Source organism: Xiphophorus hellerii, chromosome 12, assembly GCF_003331165.1.
Source record: "Xiphophorus hellerii strain 12219 chromosome 12, Xiphophorus_hellerii-4.1, whole genome shotgun sequence".
Taxonomy (NCBI): domain Eukaryota; kingdom Metazoa; phylum Chordata; class Actinopteri; order Cyprinodontiformes; family Poeciliidae; genus Xiphophorus; species Xiphophorus hellerii.
This window is the reverse complement of record NC_045683.1, coordinates 7,582,417-7,602,821: the sequence shown is the minus strand read 5'-3', so window position 1 is coordinate 7,602,821 and position 20,405 is coordinate 7,582,417. Positions and strand designations below refer to the sequence as shown.

Below are 20,405 nucleotides of genomic sequence, written 5' to 3'. Positions count from 1 at the left end.
CACTACATATTGCCACAGGAAATACTTTTCTATTTTTTGTCTTAGTCTTTAAAATACCAGAATTTGTGCATAACGTTACTTTTAAATCATCAGTTACTAAGTACTTAAGTAACCGTTTTATTAAATACTTGTTTTTCTTCTTGGATTTTACTTTACATTTTGCTTTTACTTGAGTAATAATATACTGAAATAGTGCAACTCTTACTTGAATATAATTTTGGGTACTTTAACTACCTTTTTTGGAGAGCATCTTTAGTAAAATAGACCAGAGAAAATGGGAACAAAAAAAGGTCTTATTAACAAGTTTCATATTTAATTTTCGCTGTGTTATGTGTTGACACATCACTGGCTTATTCATTAAGTTTGGGAAGTTTTTTTGTGTCAGTGATTAATAAGTCACCGACTCTGGTCAGTGACTTCAGAGGCAAAAGAAATTCCTTAAAAAACAGAAAATTGTTGCTCAAGACCGTTTTTAAAAGGCTTTAAAAAATCTGGCTTCTTGGAAACACTTGGAATATAATTTCACGTTAACATCAGAGTAAAAGTCGAAATATAAAAAACTAATGAAACCCTCCTGACCTTTCATAAATTTTACCAATCCAAATCAAGACATGTAAGAAGCTATTGAATTTTATTCTTGAATTTCAAATTAATTCAAATTAAAAAGGAGCAGAAAATCTATTTTTTCTACTTCAAAGCATAGACATTGCTTTTTAGTGATGTTTCTTAATTGAAGATCATCTTTTGTATGTTTGCAGACATGGATGGACATGACAGAGTGGAGCAGAAATGAGGGTTTCCACAGATGCATGGTGGTGTTCTCCTTGCTCACATGAATCATGGGAAATTCAAAATATGCTGCATTAAAAACAATATTCTGCTGCACATGGAGACACTTTATGCTGTTTTTATTCATTTATATTTTATAATAATTATACTTTTAGTATATTTAAATATAATTAATATTTTGTAAGAATAATAATATAAAACAATAATACAAATTAAAGGTAAAGGTAATTTTATTTATATAGCAAATTTTCAGCAAAAATGTAACACAAAGAGGTTGACAGGAATTAAAAGGAAATACAAACAAAATAACAAACCAAAGGAAAGAGCCAAAGAAGAACGAATGTAATGTTAAATTACATTTAATCAATAAAAATAAAACTAATAATAAGTTTGTCATTAGAAAATGCATGATATAAATTGATCTAAATGAGATTAAATAGAATTTTGTGACAAAATCTCAGATTATATCCATAATTTACTATATTATTACTTGTTGTTTTTTGACCCATAATCACTATATTTATCATTTTGATATTAGCACTTGACAAAATGTAATGTTTGCTACTATTGGTGACTGTATGATGATGTTTCTATTACTTTTTAGTTTTGTGTTTTTATGATGTAAAACTCTTTGAACTGTCTTCTTGCTGAAATGTGCTATACAAATAAACTTTATTATTATTATTATTATTATTATTATTATTATTATTATTATTATTATTATTATTATTATTATTGTCAAAAGTTTTTGTCTGGACGTGGAAGTATTTAAAATATTCAGCAGATTTTAAAGGAAGATAAAAAACGTGTTAACTGTCAGTTACATCGGAGTCAAACTGATGAACTCATTTAAAATGTTAAGGTTTCCTGTCTGGTAGCATTGCAACAGTCACGCAGGTAAAACGCACCCTTCTTCTGCGGTCGCGATGCGTTCAAAGCCATCCGTCTTTTCTCGGCGGACTGAAACAGGTAGGCTATCATATCTGAGTGATTGCTTGAGATTGTGTTATTTTCATATATAATATTTATTTAACATCTAACATAAATTAAGTGACAGCATCAAAAGTGAAAGCGCGTGTTTGGAGCTCTTTGGAAAACTTGGCGAAGTGACGAATCTCGCCGTGTTTGCCATCTCCGCCGGCTCTCAGGTGGGCAGGTCGTGCGCCGGCAGCTCCTCCCTTCCCGGTGATTCACCTCTCCGGCTCCTCATAAGCGGTCATACCTGAGTCGTGTGGCTCAGAGGGGGTTGCCAGGTGAGAGCAGGTCCTCCGCTGCGATGTAACATCTGAGGAAGACCTTGATAAAGATCGTCCACAGTCCTGCGAGGCGGTGAGTCCCTCCTCTGAAATGTTTAAATGCAGCAGAGAAACTGCTTTTTAAATGTTTATGATGATCAAGTGCATTTTTAATAGTTATATAATCAGCTGTTTATCAATAATTTGGGATGTTTTCTGTAAAAGGGGCGTGCGCGTGAGTGTGGACGCGTGCGCAGGCTTAAGCAACACGATGTAATCCAACACCATGTAGTGACATGCATCACACGGGTTACTATAACTGAGTGTCCTGTAATCATGAATTTAGTTAGATTAAATTCTGATTTTAAAATAATGCTTCTGCCATCACATTAATATTTAACAAAGATTATTTAAAGGAAGTAATGTGTGTTATTATGGATATTGTAAGCATATTTTCTAACCAAGAAGCAGAATAAAATAATCATATGTGAAAGGCTGCTGTGTTGGAGTGAGGTTAATAAATAGAGCAGCATGGAAACACCGTTTCCTTGGTGACCATTTCTCCAACAATATTTTTAGTATGTGCTTTTCAACGTCAAATATAATGGTTATAATTTACTCCGGCTGTTCAGATCCTCACTAAATAACTTTATTATCTTTTTTTTTTTTTCAATGAGACTAAATTGTTTCAGGTTTAAGGCTAAAACAATTTAAGCAGTGACAGTTTAACAGTTGGTTTTATGTTTTACATGCAGTTTGTTTCGTCTGCTCCCAGAGTTGGGAAGAAGGAAATAAAGCTTCATGCTGGGCCTGCCTAACGCACCAGGAAGCGATCCTGTTGAAACTTGCCAGAGCAGGTGTAGTTACACAAAACTGAGTTTGTTGTCGCTGTGTTTGTGGCACAGAAAGAAAAAACAAAGAACAAATGTTCAGAAAGCTACAGACACACACATCATTGCATATACACTTTATATTTCTCCTGAGGAAGACAAATTACACCTTTCAAGGTTGTCAGCCTGTGAAAAAGCTACTTTGAGTTCTTTAGTGTTCCCTTTGAGTCAGTGAATTTCCTGTAAGTGTAGAAACATGTGGAGCAAGCAGCAGAGCAGTCACTCTGACATGAATTTGCAGCTTGAATGTCGGCACTTCAGAGCCCACATTGACTGAGTATGTCTTTATCTGGACCTGCAACATGTAAATAAACATGAACTCCTTGGAATAGGGAAGTACATAATGTTATCTCAAGTGAATCTGTGTTTGTCAGACATGCTAATCAAGAAACTACACAGTGTAGCAATTATCCCGATAGCACAACGTGATGATTCAATTTAACTTAAAATTGCAACACAGCCGTTTTTGCATTCAGTCCAGCCAAACAAAATCTAAAGCAAAGTGGCTCTTTGAAACAAAATAATCTGTTTTTATATATTTGTTTAGATTTTTAAATAAGAAAACAAAAAATTTAATTTCATACATTTCCTTCTAAAAAAATCATTTTATGGAAAATAATATTCCTTACTACAAGTGTTATGCATGTCTGGGAAAATGTAAAAATTATATTTACATTTTAAAACATGGCTAATGTCTTTAGAAAGTTATTGGTAGCCACAGTGGAATGAAGGCTTGTCGTCACAATAACACATTTTGCTGGATAATAAATTGTCCCAGTAATTATTCCCATAAACAACATTATTATTGTTTTGAGACCATTTTCAAGTAATATATCAATAATGCCATAATAATTCAAGTGCACCCCTTCAAAGCCTAATAAACTTTGAATATCCAACAACCAAACACAATAAATAAAAAGGAAATAAAAACTATACACAATCAAAACCTTAAATAAATTGGATTATGAAGTCTTTGTAAACAAAATTGCACTTTAAAAATGATAAAACACCAGAAATGATCAAGGTCATTTTAATTTATCTTGCGATTAATTGATTAATTGCTGGGTTAGTGGAGCAGCTAAAGTCACTTAATTGTCTTTTTATTGTCTGTTGATCAGAAAAGACAGATTGAGATCTAACAGGATGGCCAATAATTTTCTAACAGAATCTAGTTATTTTCTACGGAGGCAAAAAAAAAAAATTTTTTGCATTACCTCAAATACATCCTGGTTTATTTTGTGTACACTCATAATTTTAACAAATGTCTATTTGAAATTGCATCTGTATATGTACACCTTTAAAACGTGTTTCTCCATTCTTCACTCTTTGGTACAGAAACTGGTTGAAAATTGATCTACTTGCGTGTTCATGTTTGTTTGTGTAAGGTGGAGATGGGACTGCTCATGAAAACGCTCCTTTATTAACCATTCAGACTGAAAGACAAAACTGTCAGACGACTTTATTACCCCGTGAAAATAACTAAAAAATAATAATCCAAATAGGTTGGATGTATTTTTCGCTGTTTCTCATGGAAAGTTTCTGTTTATATCTTAGAAGGAATGGAAAGAGAAAGAATGATTGACCTGTTTTACTGTACATTTTGCACATATGTTTGTGGTGCATTTGTATCCTAAAGTAAAATATATAAAATTTCAAATATTACACTAACGAGATATTAAGATTCATGGAAAAACCTTAGACTGTAGCAGAAAGACTTCCAGTATTCAAGATGTTGCATGAACTGACTAATACAACATTGTGAGAGAACGAAAACAATTTGCGATGTAACGCAAAAGAAAACAAAATTAAATTCAAAAATACTTTATTGATCCCAAAGGGAAATTAAATGCCGTTGAAACTCATTCGTTCTTCAGAGTTATTGTAGATGTTGATGACTGTTGGCAGGAAGTAGCAGTTACAGCGAATTTGAAGAAGCCTCTGACTGAAGACACTCTGTTTTCGCCATTTCCCCTTGGGGGCGACATAAATTTCCGTAGGAAAGTCTGATCTGGAATTGAAATTGAACAGAACCAGCAGATGAATGAAAGAGTGACAATGTTTTCAATGAAGGCATGATAAAACGGATTTTAGAAAGTTTATTGACCCCAAAGAATCGAAAAATCATAAAAAGTATCGTAAACAAAGTTATATTTACTCAATTACATTTACTTGAGTAACTTTTAGAAGTATTTTTTACTATGCTGTATGCTGGAATTTTATTATGAAGTGTCGTTTCTCTTACTTGAGTAAAATTTCTGGATTTTCTATCCACTCAATGAAAAACAAACATGTTTTAACCAAAACTTCACCAGACACAGACACACAGCTGCAGTTTTCGTTAAAGTTGTATCATTTTTATATTGAAAGAAACTCTTTTTGAAAAATTTTGTTTGCCTGATTTTGTAATTTGTTGTTATTTATATGAATTATTGTCATTTTGGTTCTTAAAATACCAAAATTTCCACTTAACTTCACATTTTGCCCGGTCTTATGTATTTTTTAAATATTAAATTATGTATAATTTAATCAGTTTATCAGTACTTGAGTAGACCTTTTACCAAATACTTTTTTACTCTTACTTGAGTAATCTCTTGGATGGCTACTTTTTACTTTTATTTGAGCAAAAATATATTGAAGTAGTGCTACTTTACTTGAGTACAATTTCTGTGTACTCTGTCCACCTCTGATTGTAAAATACACCGTAACCCTCTTTCAGCCAGCTGACTGAGCAGTGTGCAGCAGCACTTCCCTGCGTTCATCTCTCTAGTACTTTCACTCACATCTTATTTAAAGCACAACATGAAATATGACTGAACATTTTCGTACTTTTGTCTTCAGTTAGCGGTCAATGCCTCTACCTTCACTTTTTTTCAAGCTTCCTGTAATCCCGTCACATCCCAACTCTTCAGTTTGAATATCATGTTTCATTATTGTGTGGATTAAATGTGATGTTTTCCCTGCATGTCTCTGTGTGTCAGGTGTAAACAAGACGCGCAGCTGAGCCCCGTGTTTACGGTACCTCATTGAGGACATGCTGCTGGTTTCTCTTGGCTGTGTCGGTGTGTGACGCCAGGATGAGGACGCACCTCGGTTTGGTTATGCTCTGTGTGCTGTCAGCAGCCGGAGTTTGCAGCAGTAAGTTAACATTTGCTATTCATTTTGTCAGAAGGTTGTATTGAAAGTGGTTGTTTTATTTTTATTTTTGAAATGAAGGCAGAATCTAAATACAAGCAGTTATATTTCTTGCACATCTGTCCTCTCTGTGAACTGAGGTTCAGTTTTTCCATCAAAGCAAGTGGCTTGTTTTACTCTGTATTCACAATCCACTGCAGCTTTTAAGTGACTGAAGGATATTTAATCTGTTTTAATTTTGCAATTCAAAGCTTAAACACTCAAGTTTCTTTCCATGAAACCATAGATCACAAAAGAGCAGAAAGATAAGAAGGTTGTGTGTGACGTGTGCTCTGACTGAGTGAAATAGAAACTTTTGAATATGATTGTAGCTCAAAGTTTTTTCAAATCTGCTTCATAGAGACATGAAAAAGATGGATTGAATAGCCTCCACTTGAAGCTGGTGTTTTCATTTTTATGGAGATTATTTCAGGGATACCTTGACATTTATCTCTGTGTGACTTTCACACTTCCTCTCTCCCACTCAGGACAATGGCGCTGTGTTGCGACATAGTGTCATATTTTACCAATCATTGCTCTTCTCCCTTATCTTTACATCTCTCTGTAGCTCACAAACCTCTTTACAGCTTGTCTCCTTTAGACTTTAAAACAAACACTCTAGCAAAGCTGCTTGTTGCTGCAAAATTATCAGTTTCTCTGATTTTTCGGACTATAAGCTGCTACTGTTTTCCCACGCTTTGAACCATGCGGCTTGTAGCCCGGTTCGGCTTTTCTGTGGGTTTTTCTTCAACCGCCAGGGGGCTCTTTAGCAGAAAGTGAATCATTGGAAGTCAAAATTGGAAATAAAAAAAGAAAGTGCTGATTTTCATCTAGAACAAGCACATGCTAGCAGCAGGCACCATGGAGAAATGTTTTCAAACTCATACCCCCTCATCAAGGAAACAACACGAAGAAGTTCATATGATTGCAGCTTTTAAGTTAAAGGCTATCAATCTGGCAGTATAGGTCGATAAATTAGACATATACCTTTTCAAATGTACTTATCTTGTATTTATTAGGATTTACATTTTCATTGAAGAAGATGATTCTGCATGCTTCTCTATATCGTAAAGTTCTTCTTCTGGGGTGGCCAGCATTTTTCAAGAGGGGGCTATGGCCCCCACTTACCCTCCCTTTGGGGTCACCACTGACAGAGAAGCAATCTAAGACTTCCTAGTTTTGTATCTGACCATACAATAAGGCCCGACAAATCATATATTCTTACATCATGGATTGCCAAACAAAACAAATGAAGCTTTTTCAGCATCTGTTTCTACGATCTGAGTGTTATAAATCTAGCGCTCTGTGGCTCCAGTCACTGATCTGAGGTGCTGTTTTTGCTACAATCCTGGGTGTTGGGCATGTATTTAATGCCTTTTACATAAAATATTTTCCTACTTGTTAAAACTGTGTTGGATTTTACAGAATTTATGGACTTCTGTGAAGACAGATCCATCAGAGAAACATCAAAATAGAACTACTTTGAAATCAAAGACTCTGTAGCAACCCAGACTAAAAGGACGTGAAAATGTTACAACTTCATAGTTTTAAAGATCAGCTAATTAAAAATAAATCACTCAGCTGTAAAGTGGACAGGTCCTTTTCTAGTTAGCAGTTAAAAATCACTACTGACAGTTTTGGTTTTGGATTACTTTTCTTATTTTTTGTCAATTTGAAAAAAACTATTTTGTAAATGAATTACTTTGTTGAAAAGTTTTGGCAATTTTTCAGTTCAAATCAGTGCAGCAATACTCCTCTAGAATTATTCAGATTTTTTATACATTATTTTATTTCATTTTAATTCAGATAGTTTACAAGTTTTGTGGTATAATAAATTTTTTGCTATTATTTTTATTTTATAACAGGTTGCTTTATTCTGTACTTTGTATTTTATCTTTTCACTTTTGTATTTTTTACTTTATATTTATAACATTTGAGTTTTTTATTTCATTTTTTAATTTATTTTGTATAGCAGGGTATCGGACAAAAACAAACAAAAAAAATTTGCAAGAATAAAGTGGTAACTTTACCACTTTATTCTCATTATTTTAACTATTCTTGTACAACTTTTTAACATTTTATTATATCTTGTATTTTTATTTATTTATTTATTTTTCTTCCATGGTCCTGATATTATAAAATAATATTAACAATAAAAACTAAGCTCAAATTCAGGGTCAGGCTAGGGAAATAAAAAAGTAAAATTATGAGAATAAAGTCACAATAATAATAATAATAATAATAATAATAATAATAATAATAATAATAAGAGGATAAAGTCATAAAATTATGACTTTATTTTTGTAATACTATGACTTTTTAATTTATTTTAAAAAGTCTAATACTGTAATTCTTTAAATTATGTTTTAAATTTGTTTTATTTTTGTGTTTGGCTTTTTATTACATTCATCTTACTGTATTAGTTTGACCTCTGACAAATTAGTCTGAAAATGACTTCATGCTGTCACCTTTAATTTGTGTACTGTTTAAAGAAACTGATAGATTTTACATAATAAAAGCATATTTTTGTTTATTATATGTTGAAGAAAGTACGTCTTCAGAACTAGGTGACACTTTTAAAATGTACTGAAAGCTCTGGATACAAACTCACTTTGACTGAAGATTACAAATCATACATAATTACATGAGGTAACTTGTAAACAACAACAAGCATTATACTCATAATGCAGGGGCCCAGAGTGGGAATTAACATTCATGATTTGTTTGCCACTCTTGTTGCCCAGGTACATCTGCACCAGAGAGTCCCAGACAATTTGACTGCAGGTCCCGAGAGAAGGAGACATTTTCCTGCTGGTGGGAGCCAGGCTCTGACGGAGGGCTGCCGACTGAATACCGCCTCTTCTACGAGATAGAAAAGTCAGTATATTCTACATATTTTGACCTTTTTGTCTTGAATCAGCAGGTCACAGTTCAGACAGACGATGGGAAAAAGGGGAGTGGCATACGGCACAGTTTCTCAGTTGGGGTTTATACGATGTATATTTTGTTTGTTTTAGCCACAAGGCCACCAGATGGCCCTTAGAGTTCCCGATAAGTTTATCAGCTACAATGATGGGAGTAAGACACATTTTTAGTTGCTCCATAAATGAGCTGAACTACCAAAACTATCAAGTCCTTCTGTGGGTAAAAAGTGAGCACATATTTTATTGGTGAATGAGTTCACATTCTCATTTAAAACCCTGAACTCATCTGTGAGAGCTTCAGCTGCTCTGACCTCACATTAATATTAGTAATTGTAGCTTAAAGGGGAGCTATTATGCAAAATTCACATTTTGCATGTGTTCGTACTTGCATTTGGGTCTCTATGGCTTCTTAAAGCAGCACAAGTGCTTAAAAAAAACACCCAGCCAGTTTTGGGCAATAAATTAATGGTTTTTGGTGTCTGGAAAATGACCATCTCAAAAATCTCTAGAATTCACAAATCAGCAGGCTCTGCCCCTCACCTAGCAACCCAAGTGGAGCCCAGCCTGTTACCGAGCAACCCCAGTAAAGCCCAGCCCTTCACCTAGCAACAAAGTTTGGTCAGCTGGTTTTGTTGTTGATTTACCATACAGAAACCACTTGTTGCATTGTTAATTGTTGTGCAGGAGGCTCTACTTCGTCTTTTCAAAGACGGTTGTATAATGGCGCGTCTGTTTGCAGCCATTTTTATGAAATGTATATGTTGAGTTGCAAGGCCTGGCCAGCAGCAGCTTATTTGGATAATTTTTTTTTACAATTAGTTTTTATGATAGCATCCACACTTCCTTTTCAACAGGAGTCTTTTCTTACTTTCGCCACATGCTTGTTCAGAATGATGGATTGCTGCAAAAATCAATGACTTGATATAGTCAACTGGGCTTACTAAGTTTTTTTGGTCTAGTTTCTCATTCAAATATCTTAGTACATTTGAAATACCAAACTAAGTTACAAGTAACTTTTCAGCAAGATGTAAGAACTTGTTTAAAGTAAATAATTCCTTATTATATATTTTTAAAAAACAGTAGCTCCTCTGACAGTTTATTAATTTAGTTATAAATTAATAACCATTTATTAAAAATTGGGACCAACATGTCACACATGTGCATCACTGTTTGTTTCACCATGCTTTATAAATAATCTTGGTATCTTATAGCAAAATATTGAACATCCTTTAAAGAAAATCTATCTTTTTTAACTGGTTGGAGACACAAACTTTAATATTTTAGAATGGTGTGTGTAAAAGATTTGTGTTCAGCTGTGCTGATTTCACTGATTAGATGCTTATGAATGAATTTTTGGTTACAGTGAAGGGGTTGATAGCCGAACGTTCTCTTCTTTACGTTTCTGCAGCAGAGTTTTGCTTCCACTTTCTGCCCAGTAAAGGTCTGGTTTTCTTGTTTTACAGTTTGAGAGGAGTCCGTGAGTGTCCGGACTACGTCTCTGCAGGAGAAAACTCATGTTTCTTTGATAAGAAGCACACTTCCTTCTGGGCTGAGTACATCATGATGGTGGTGGCAACAAATGCCCTGGGGAACGCCTCGGCACAGTTCCAGATACCGGATGTGATGAATTATGGTAAGTCGAGGCCACAAGGCTGCAACCTGTGGCTCTTATTAACTTTGGCAAAAACATAAAAATTTAGCCATTTCTAAAAATTTAACAGTAATAATAAACAAATGCAGATTGGCAGATTTTTTTAAACTGGTAGAGTCAGGAATATTTTTTTTAGTAAGTAATTTTTTTTGTCTTTGGGATGCAAATACATAAAAAAAAAATTGTATAAAATGTAAAAGTTAGTGTTCATTTCCTTTTTATGAAACAGTTTGATATAAAAAAAATAAAAGTAGTTTTTCTTTAATTTAAAAATAAAACGATCGTTTAATACATATTTTAAAAATTGCTATCTTGTTTTAAAGGGTCATGTAGTTTTTGGGGCTCTAAACAACTTTGTTTAACTATACCGAAGGCAGACTACTGACCTCTGACCCCTGACCTACACAGGAAAAAGGAAACTGTAAATATTCAAGGAATGTCAGAAATTGACATAAATTCATTCAGCATGAATCTGATACAGGTTTTGAGCTCTTAAAGTGTGTTTTAACAGTTTTTTTCTAAATGTAATATGAATATACTGTATTTAGGTAGCACATTTAACTAAATGATTCATTGCATCTAAGCTCAATAACACAATTAAGTGTAACATAAAAACATAAACGTACATACATTTTACAAACTCTTAAAAATGTAACTGAAGGCTTCATTGACTCCTTCATTGAAAACATTCATTTAAAATTAATTTAAGCAAGCAAGGCAGATTAACATTATAATATTTACAAATGCTGCAAATAGGGCTGTAAAATTTCCATAACAAATAAAACATGCATTAAGTAATCATATCACCAAGGACAAATACAAAGACACGACTGAATAAACATACAGTCAACTGAAATTAAGAGGGGCAATGGGCTAGCAGTCTGAATAACAACATCTATCCACAAATATTTCTATAATATGAGCTTTAATTTCCACCTTGGAGGTAAAGAAAATCTGGTTTTAGAGCTGTATTGTTTATTCAGGTCCAGCAGACTGAAACAATAAAAAATCGTATTGCAGGGTAAGTTTTTGAAACCGTTATGACAATCAAGTTCACAAAGCGAGTGTTGCACGTAGAAGATAATTGTGCAACAGTTTACAGATATGGTGGTGACAGACGAAAGAGATTTTTGTTTCAACAAATTAATTTTGTGATAAGTGTGTAATAAGTTAAGGGAGGAACATGGAGTTCTAAATGGAGCATTTGTTACAATAAAGAGAGGACGTTCATGCTGTTCTGTGAATGATGTAAACATTATCTAAAATTAGATTATAGAAAGTTAAACACTGTCCAATTTACTTAAGAGTAAAATGTAAATCAGATGGTTTACCATGGTTATTTATTATCTGAGTTCTCAATAACCTTGACAGTTTTTCTTAGGGTTGGACAATATGCCTGAAAGATGCATGTCGACAATTATTTATTGATCAGCTTTTTTTGTTTTAAAGATCTTAAATACTGCCAAACTGGTTGTGTGATTGTATTATGCATAGTTTGCTGTCCAAACATTAATTAATCTATAAATGATCAAATGCACACTCAAAGAATATGTTGTGAATTTTAGGGAATAAAATATATATTTTCACATTTAAAAAATGAATTGAACTACTCGTTAATTAGAGTATTTTAATGTGTTGCATAAATTGTATTAAAAAGGCTGAATTGGTTGAATGAAAAATCTGCAGAATGTGGCATTTTATTATCTGATTAATCAATTAATCATTCAGATAATGAATTACTTGATTAATTGTTAGTTGTAGCCCTACATCTTACTAAAATAATCTGCATTCTGTTGTTAAAATAGAATATATAACTAATCTATATATTTTTGAAAGAAAATAGTTTAAAATGGTAATACAAGGTGAAATGTAGTGAAATAATAGTTTGATTCCTAAAACTATTATTATTTCTTGGCTTACTATTGAAAGTTTATGACTAGCAGCATTAAAGCCTTATTATTGTTCTCACGTTGTGATGTCTTTGTCTATAAAAGGTAAATTCATAAAGTTCTTTTTAAAAATATCCCTGGAATATTATGAATCTAAAAAGTAAAATGTCAGTTCAGGATACAAACACTGTTGACCTTCACTATGAGTTTGTGCAGAAAGAAATCAACACAGTTGAGAATTATCTTCATATAGCGAGCTAATGATTGGCTCGGTTTTATTGGCTGCCCTGCCGTCTTGAGCGCAGGGAGGAATGGAAAAGTACTGAGAGACGAGCGAACGGCAACAAAGAAAACTAAAACAGAATGAGGTAGAACAGGTTCAAGCCCTCTACATGTTGTGTACAATCACAGATCAGATTTCACCACCGTTGTTTGGTTATAAAAGTGGCTGCGCATGTCAATTCCGTCTCGTTAAAGCTAATAGTTACGTTATTTAGGTAGATTTTATTTTTTTATTTTCTGTACTGAATCCATGTGCAAAGAAATCACCCGGTTAGTGAAAAGTGGGTAATTTTTTCTTGCATATAGTCCCACACCTTCACCCACTTGTCTTCTCCACTTGCCAAAACAAGAAGGAGAAACATGTATTAATAACATGAAAGAAAGCTATATGAAAGCAATTTACTGTCAGACCTTCACAGAACAGCTGGATTTATGCTAAGAGATTTTTTAGACAAATAATAGCATCATGAAGACCAAGCAGAGATCTGTTTCTTAAGTGGGAGAATTTGTTTTACATATTTTTAAGTGCAGTTTTACACTGCAAAATAAAAAAAATCTTACCAACTAGTTTTGGTCTAGTTTTACTGAAAATATTTCAGTAACAACAAATAACACAAAACTAACTTGCAAATAATTTTTCAGCAAGTTATAGGGGCTTGTTTTAAAGCTGCAGTGTGTAACTGTCATTAAAAAAAACATATTTGTTAAAACTGTCATGTTGTGACGGTTCGGTATGAGACAGATAATCTGTGAAAAGATAAAGCTGGTCCACTTCCTCCCGGAGCTACAACTGCCGACCAAAAACAACAATCAGAACCAGGAGGCTGTCAATTTGTCTCATGTTCTTGCTGCTAAATATAATGCCAAAGAAACAACTTGCCATTGCAGAAAAATAATTAATCTGCAGTCATCTGTGGCTATGCTAACTAGCCTGAGCTTTCATGCTATGCTAGCTGCAGCATAGCATGAATAGCAAGGAGGGAGTTTGGCACGGGAGGAGATAAGCGCCACGCAAGATTGTGATTGACAGCATTAAGACTCGCCTCTTTGCTCTGATCGGTTGTTTCTAGTTAGCACTGGAAGAAAACAGAGAGCTCGATTTTATTTATTTATTTATTTTTTCGTCTCGTACCAAACTGTCGCCACATCAACAAATATGTAAACAAATATATTTTTTAATAAAAGTTACATAGCTTTAAGTCAATAATTTCTTAATATTGATGAAAAACTATTTGTTCCAGATTATTGGCAGATTATTTCACTTATAATATGGGGCAAAAGTCTTGCTGAAATAATCTGCTGGTAAAACTAGTACTTTTTCGTCATTCAGAATTATTGACTCTAGAAACTAGACCAAAATAGGATTTTGTGTTTTTGCAGTGTATGCTGATGCAGAGATTGTTGCGCTAATATTTGTCCTTCCTCCTATTAGTTCCACTTTCTTGTATTTCTCTGATTGTGAGTAACTAAAGCTGAGATTTGGTCAATATTTGATGTGTTAGTCTTTGTCATAACTCAGATCTAAGACACTGACTAAACTTATCCCACTAAGTTTAATATTAGATTTTCTTTTCTAATGGGCAGAGAGGCAGTAAACTTAATGCAGTTATTGACTTTGTTCCTTTTTTTTCTTTGGCCGGCAGTGAAGCCCGACCCTCCTGTAAATGTCACAGTGGTGGTGAACAGCAGCGCTCCCAGTCCATTTCTTGAAATAAGATGGAAAAGCCCTCCAAACGTGGACGTCAGAACCGGCTGGGTCACCCCAAAATATGAGCTGAGGGTTAAACAAAACGACAGCAAGGAGTGGAAGGTGAGTGTTTTATGTGAGAGACTGCAAACCGGGCCGCTTAAAGCTGAGAGGCTACTGTACATTTCTTAGTTTCCCAAAGAATTGGCCCTCAAGGTGAAGGTCAACGATCTGTCTCACAATCATTTACAGACTAATTTGTCTCTGGGTTGAACTAAAATCACCCCAGCAGGTTATAACCAAATATTGTTGAACTTTTATCTTCCTTACGTCAGTCTTGTTGCCTTCAGCTTCAGAACTTTATACTTTTTTATTACTTTATTTTGCAAATTGACTGAAAAAGGCACATATTTGATTGGATTCCATTTAAAGTCAGCTTATTCTGAAATAGATCAGTATGCTGTGATTTAGTCCATATTTGTTAGGTTTTAAAATTATCTATTTAAATATATATATATGTTTAAAAGGGACCTATTATATAAAATGTTTGTTTTTCTGCTTCCATTTGGGTCTCAACTCCTTCTAAAAACAAAGCAAGTGCTTATAAAACTTCACCCAGCTCTTTGTAGCAATAAGTTAATGTTTTATGTTGTCTGAAAATTGAGCCGCTTTAAAGACCTTGAGATTGTTAAGTCACATTTGACAGGCATTCCGCCGTTACCTAGTAACCCCAGTCAAGCCCTGCCCCGTTACCTAGCAACCCAGGCAGAGCTCCAGCATGTTTGGTCAGGTTGTTAAACCTCTGCGCTCTGGAAAAGACAAGTAAAAAAGTAAGCAAGAGAATGAGTAAGGAATGAAAGAAAGAGAAAGGAAAAGTAAGGAATGATAGAAAAACCAAGGAAAAAAAGAAAAAGAAAGTAAAGAATGAAAGAAAGAAATTAAAAGAGTGAGGGATAAAAGAAAGAAAACAAAAGGAAGTAAGGAATAATTTCCTTCATAATGTCTTAAACAGTCAGTTAAAATTAACTCCCATTTAACATTGCGTTCAATGTGTGACCTTTAAACAACCTGTGGTATATTTTTCTTTCTGTGTTTTGTCCAGACAGTAGATATAGGTGCACAAACCTTTTTCAATTTTCACAATGTCGAGCATGGGCTCCTCTACATGGTTCAGGTTCGCTGCAATCTAGACCATGGAAAATGGAGTGAGTGGAGCAACACTATATTTGCTAAAATTCCTAAACGTAAGTATTAAAAACACATTTCCTCCTTCTCAGACTGTAAACCCACTGGGGTAACTGGAAGTAAAATATTTGCTTTCTTTTATCTTTTCTCTATTTAGATCGTCAGCTTGAGAAATACTTTTGGATTTTTGTTTTTGTTTTCTCCTTGATTCCTTTGTTGACAGCTATGTACATCCTAGTGCTGAAGAGGAAAGTGTAAGTATCAAATAAGGTTTTGGGTTTTATATATCAGGACATGCTGTAGCAAAACATTATCTAAAAAATGTTTGCTACCTACGGAAGAGGATTAGGGCCACCGAAAAAAAAAAAAAAAGAATTCTGAGATTAAAGTCAGAATTCTTTTTTTTTCTTTTTTCGGTGGCCCTAATCCTCTTCCGTAGCTACCTCATGTGCAAAAAATAAATAAATAAAAAATCATTATTATTATTTATCAAACAAAGATGAAGATTGAATAGGAAAGCCAGCGCCAACTATTGACCCTTTGCAACTACGTCAGTTAATCAATCAGGCGCCATGATGGAAACCGGAAGTTAGGGACGGGAATATTGATTTTCCAAAGTCGTTTTTGCCAGTTTATTCATGGCGTGTCCTTGTTCAAGTCGAGCTAATTTGTCTGTGAATGTCACTCACCTGGTTGGTGCTAATAGATGGTGACATTTACAGAAGTTTGAACTAGCTAGCTTAGAAACCGACCCATTCCACACTAAATAGAAGCTGTGTTAGGTTACAGATATGGACTAGCTTTAAAGGAGCGCATTGGTTGTTTTTACCTCCGTCATGACGGAGTTCTGGAGAGCCTGGTGTCACGTCAATAACATTATTAACCTGATATAATAAAAGTGTAGTTTTCTTCACATTGTTTCGGCTTTCTGAATATTCCCACAGTTTATCAATCAAGATTGATTTGACTGGACCATTTGCAACACATATTCATTTTGTTTGTTGTTTTGTTGATGAGAGTTTGTATATCTGACAAAACTTTGATATACAGAAGAGATAAAGACTGCAAGGTGCCAAAGTCGTAGTTTTAAATCAGAGTTTTGTTGATTCTTTCATTCGTTTCTTTCTTTCTTCTGTCTTTCTTTTTTTACTCTATTTCATTTTTCTTTTAGTTCATTTTTGTTCTTTCTTCTTTCCTCTTTTTTCTCCCTCCTTCTGTTCATTCCTCCCTCTCTCTTTTTCTGTCATTCCTTTGTTTCTTTCTTTCTTTACTCTGTTCTTTTCTTTTTTGTTTCTCTTTCTTTACTCTTTTATGTTCTTTTCTTTCTGTCTCTATTCTTCCCCCTTCCTTCTTTCATCCCTCACTTTCTTTTTATATCTTTCTTTCCTTACTCTGTTGTTTTTCTATTCTTTCTTGCTTTCTTTCATTTCTTACTCTCCTCTCTTCCTTCCTTACTTCTTTTACTACTCTCCCTCTTTCTTTACTCTCTTTATTTATTTATCTCTTTATTGAGGAAATCACAGTTACTTAGTTAGCAAAAAAATTTGAGACCATTTGTTTTTAAAACACAGTTTTTCCATTTGGGTTCATCTTTATTAAATAAATAATAACTGTATTAAACTCTTATTGTGCTTTCAAATGTAATTTTGTTGAATATTGTTTTTGTTGTAACTCAGTGTGAAGCAGTGTCTCCTCCCTCCTGTTCCTGGTCCGAAGATAAAAGGAGTCGATGTTCATCTTCTCAAGGTAACAATGTGCTTTTTTTGTTGTTTGCTTAAAAAAAATATAAACATAAACAAATGAAAAACTGCTTCTGCCTTTTTAATAATGTCCTACTTCAACGTTTCCAGAGTGGTCAATCAGAAGACGTGGTAAACGCTCTGACTGGGAACCAGAACTTTCCTCCCATGGCGGCCTGGACGGAGCAGGTGGAGGACTTCCTGCTGGTGTCAGACAGCGACGAGTGGCTGCTGACTGATACCTTCGCATCTGAAAAAAAGAAAGATATCTTCATCATTGCTGCCGGTTTACACTTAGGATTAGAAATCCAACGCGGGGACTCGACTGTTGATCTGAACACCTGGGAAAAAACCGATGACAGCAAAGAGGAAACAAAGAGCAACTTTTTAAACACGGAGCCAATAAATCTTCCAATTGAGAAACAGGAATGTCTGAGTGGGGAGGAAGTGTCCATCCAGCCAAACACCAGCTATGTGGACATCCAGCAGCGACTGACCCTGACTGACTACAGCAGGGTGAAAGAGGCGAACGGCGACACCATCCTCATCCTCAATGAAGAAGAAATCCCTCACGGTTCGGATGCTGTGAAGGTGAAAAGGGAGGTGAGCGTGCCAGATGACTACAGCAGGGTCAAAGAGGTGAACAGCGACGTAGTTTTCCTGGAGAAAGGCGACTCCGCCGACGGATGCTGTAAGAAAAAAGAAGACCACTACACTGACTGGACCAATCAGAAACCGATAATGCCTCATGAGAGCGAGCTCAGCAAAGGGTTTTGCTCGAAAATGATCGCAAACGGATACGTAGATTCTGTTCCCTCCTTTTCTGTTAAGTAAACTTGTGATTGTAATGAGGCGCAGGACACTGATGATGCCATGTGCTATTATTTCTGCTATCAGCAACAAACGAGACATTATTGAATTGGATGGGATGCAGCGCCTGCTATCCAGAGAGGAATTTATTTATCTATTGCAATCAGAGAGGAAAAAATAATTGCTTTGGCCACCGTTCGCCATTTAAAGTTTCAGCAGCTCAGCGCTGTTGAAAGGATTTAAAAACTGAGAAGTTTTGTGGATCTGGTAGAGTGACATTTATCAGTGGGATATTATCACTGAGTTCAGACTCTTACTGTAACCCAAAGAGGAGCGTTTGGTCAAAATGACCCACCTAACAACTAAAAACCCTCCGCTGCTCCTGGAAGTAGCTTTTTGGAACTTGATGTTTAATACAGCAGCAACTAAAACGTTCAAATCAAAGCGGAGAGACTCAAAAGGAGTTTTAAATGGACTCCTTACCTCTCTTCAAACACTTACAGAAATGTCATTCTGCAAGAACTCCTGTCAATCTGAATGTTTGATTTATATTTGCATTAAATAAGAAGATAAATCTTTAGCACCTCAGCAAAAAAGAGTTGCAATTGGTGAACTTATTAAATATTGTCCGTTGTTTCTGTCTGCGTGCGGTAAGTCCTAGCAGGTCTGGTTTATCTGAGAAGTGTGCACCTGATAAACCTGTCTGCCTAGTTCTTGTTTTCGGTCTCGTTACACTCTACATCAGAGTATCAACAGCACTAACTTGTTTATTGTGGTGACAAAATGTGAGAAGCTAACACGCTCAGCTCTTCTTCCCACTGGACGAGAGTTTAATTTCAGTCGAATCACAAATAAAAACAGGTTATTCTCACACTTCTGCTGTCTGATTCAGAAAAGAGTTTATTTTTGCTATTAATTTAAAGTGAATTTGACCTAAATAAGTTCTGGTTTGTCACTTATTGTCTGACTACTGTAAAATATTTGAGATTAAAAAGAAGAATAGCAATCAATCGGTCCTTGATCAGGTGTGTGGAGGTCAACAGGTCCATGAATGCCAGATATGTTCTTATCAGCGATACTCTGCAGCTTAGGCGTGTACTAAGCCAAGTCAAGTTTATTTATACAGCACAATTCAGCGACAAGGCACTTCAAAGTGCCATAAAAACACCATAAACGAGCAATAAACATTACATTGTGTCAAATACCATCATCAAAAAAACCGCACATCAAATATATTGATCAATGTTCCAGTTATTATTAAACAAAAGCAACTCCAAATGGGATTTTGATTTAAAGGAACTCAGTGTTTCAGCTGTTTAGCAGTTTTCTGGAACTTTATTCCAGATGTGTGGTGGATATAAGCTGAATGCTGCTTCTCCATGTTCTGTTCTGGTTCTGGTTCTGGTCAGACAATATTGCTCCTATTTTAGGTCAGTTATAATGATCGATACCAAATATCAGACGAGCGTCTCAGTCGTGGACTCTGAGCTGTGATTCCATTACAAATGTGCACAAAACCTTCTCGATATTCTGCTAACGTAAAAAATTCAAAATTCTCAATTGCAGTGTTTCCGTTAAATAACAAAACGCAATTAATATCGCGCCCGAATAAGTTTGTTCTTGCGATAAGTTAAGAGAGAATCATACGGCGGCACTGACCCGTCTCCACACTGAAATGGAATCACGCATGCGCAAAGCTGCCGGCGAATCCGCTGTGGACTACAGCAAATATAGTTTTTCATGTTGCCCAATGTTTGTATTTTTTGTTTTAACTCAAGCTGTTGCACCAAAAATTGCATTTTATTTACACAACCATAATGTTCTGTTAAATTATAAATAAGGTAGAGAAAATAAAAAAATAAGGAACATTGTGAATCTGTTTCTTCTCTTTTTTTTTTTTTACATGGATCGGGACTCGGTCTCGGCCGGACTTGGTTGGACAAAAGAGACTTGATCAGTAAATCTTTATTTTAATACACAATTGTTAAGGCATGGTCACATTATGTCCTGACTTAAACACAGAGAAGTGAAGACATCAGAGTGCTGTACAAACATGTTGATGGAATGTTAAGTGGAAAGAAAAAGTGTAAAAAGAAGTAAAAGGAGAGGAATGAAGCTTCAGTAAGATTTTATAAGAACTCAAGCCACGCTCA

The 20,405-nt window shown here is 34.8% G+C and overlaps 1 protein-coding gene across 3 annotated transcripts; it reads left to right on the top strand.

Moving 5' to 3' along the window:
* Window positions 1-1,996: 1,996 nt before the first annotated feature.
* On the top strand, window positions 1,997-19,886 carry prlrb (prolactin receptor b). 3 transcript variants are annotated; one of them, XM_032577735.1, is made up of 10 exons: window positions 2,000-2,118; window positions 2,800-2,881; window positions 5,893-6,049; window positions 8,830-8,962; window positions 10,473-10,642; window positions 14,475-14,641; window positions 15,621-15,762; window positions 15,861-15,957; window positions 17,380-17,449; window positions 17,554-19,886. In XM_032577735.1, exons 3-10 carry the CDS (start codon window positions 5,989-5,991, stop codon window positions 18,274-18,276), a joined length of 1,563 nt encoding a protein of 520 aa, XP_032433626.1. In that variant the 5' UTR covers window positions 2,000-2,118; window positions 2,800-2,881; window positions 5,893-5,988; the 3' UTR covers window positions 18,277-19,886. The 3 variants fall into 3 exon arrangements, with proteins under 3 accessions (XP_032433625.1, XP_032433626.1, XP_032433624.1); XM_032577733.1 differs by having other exon boundaries at window positions 2,001-2,118; window positions 2,780-2,881; XM_032577734.1 differs by lacking the exon at window positions 2,800-2,881 and having other exon boundaries at window positions 1,997-2,118.
* The last annotated feature ends 519 nt before the right edge of the window (window positions 19,887-20,405 follow it).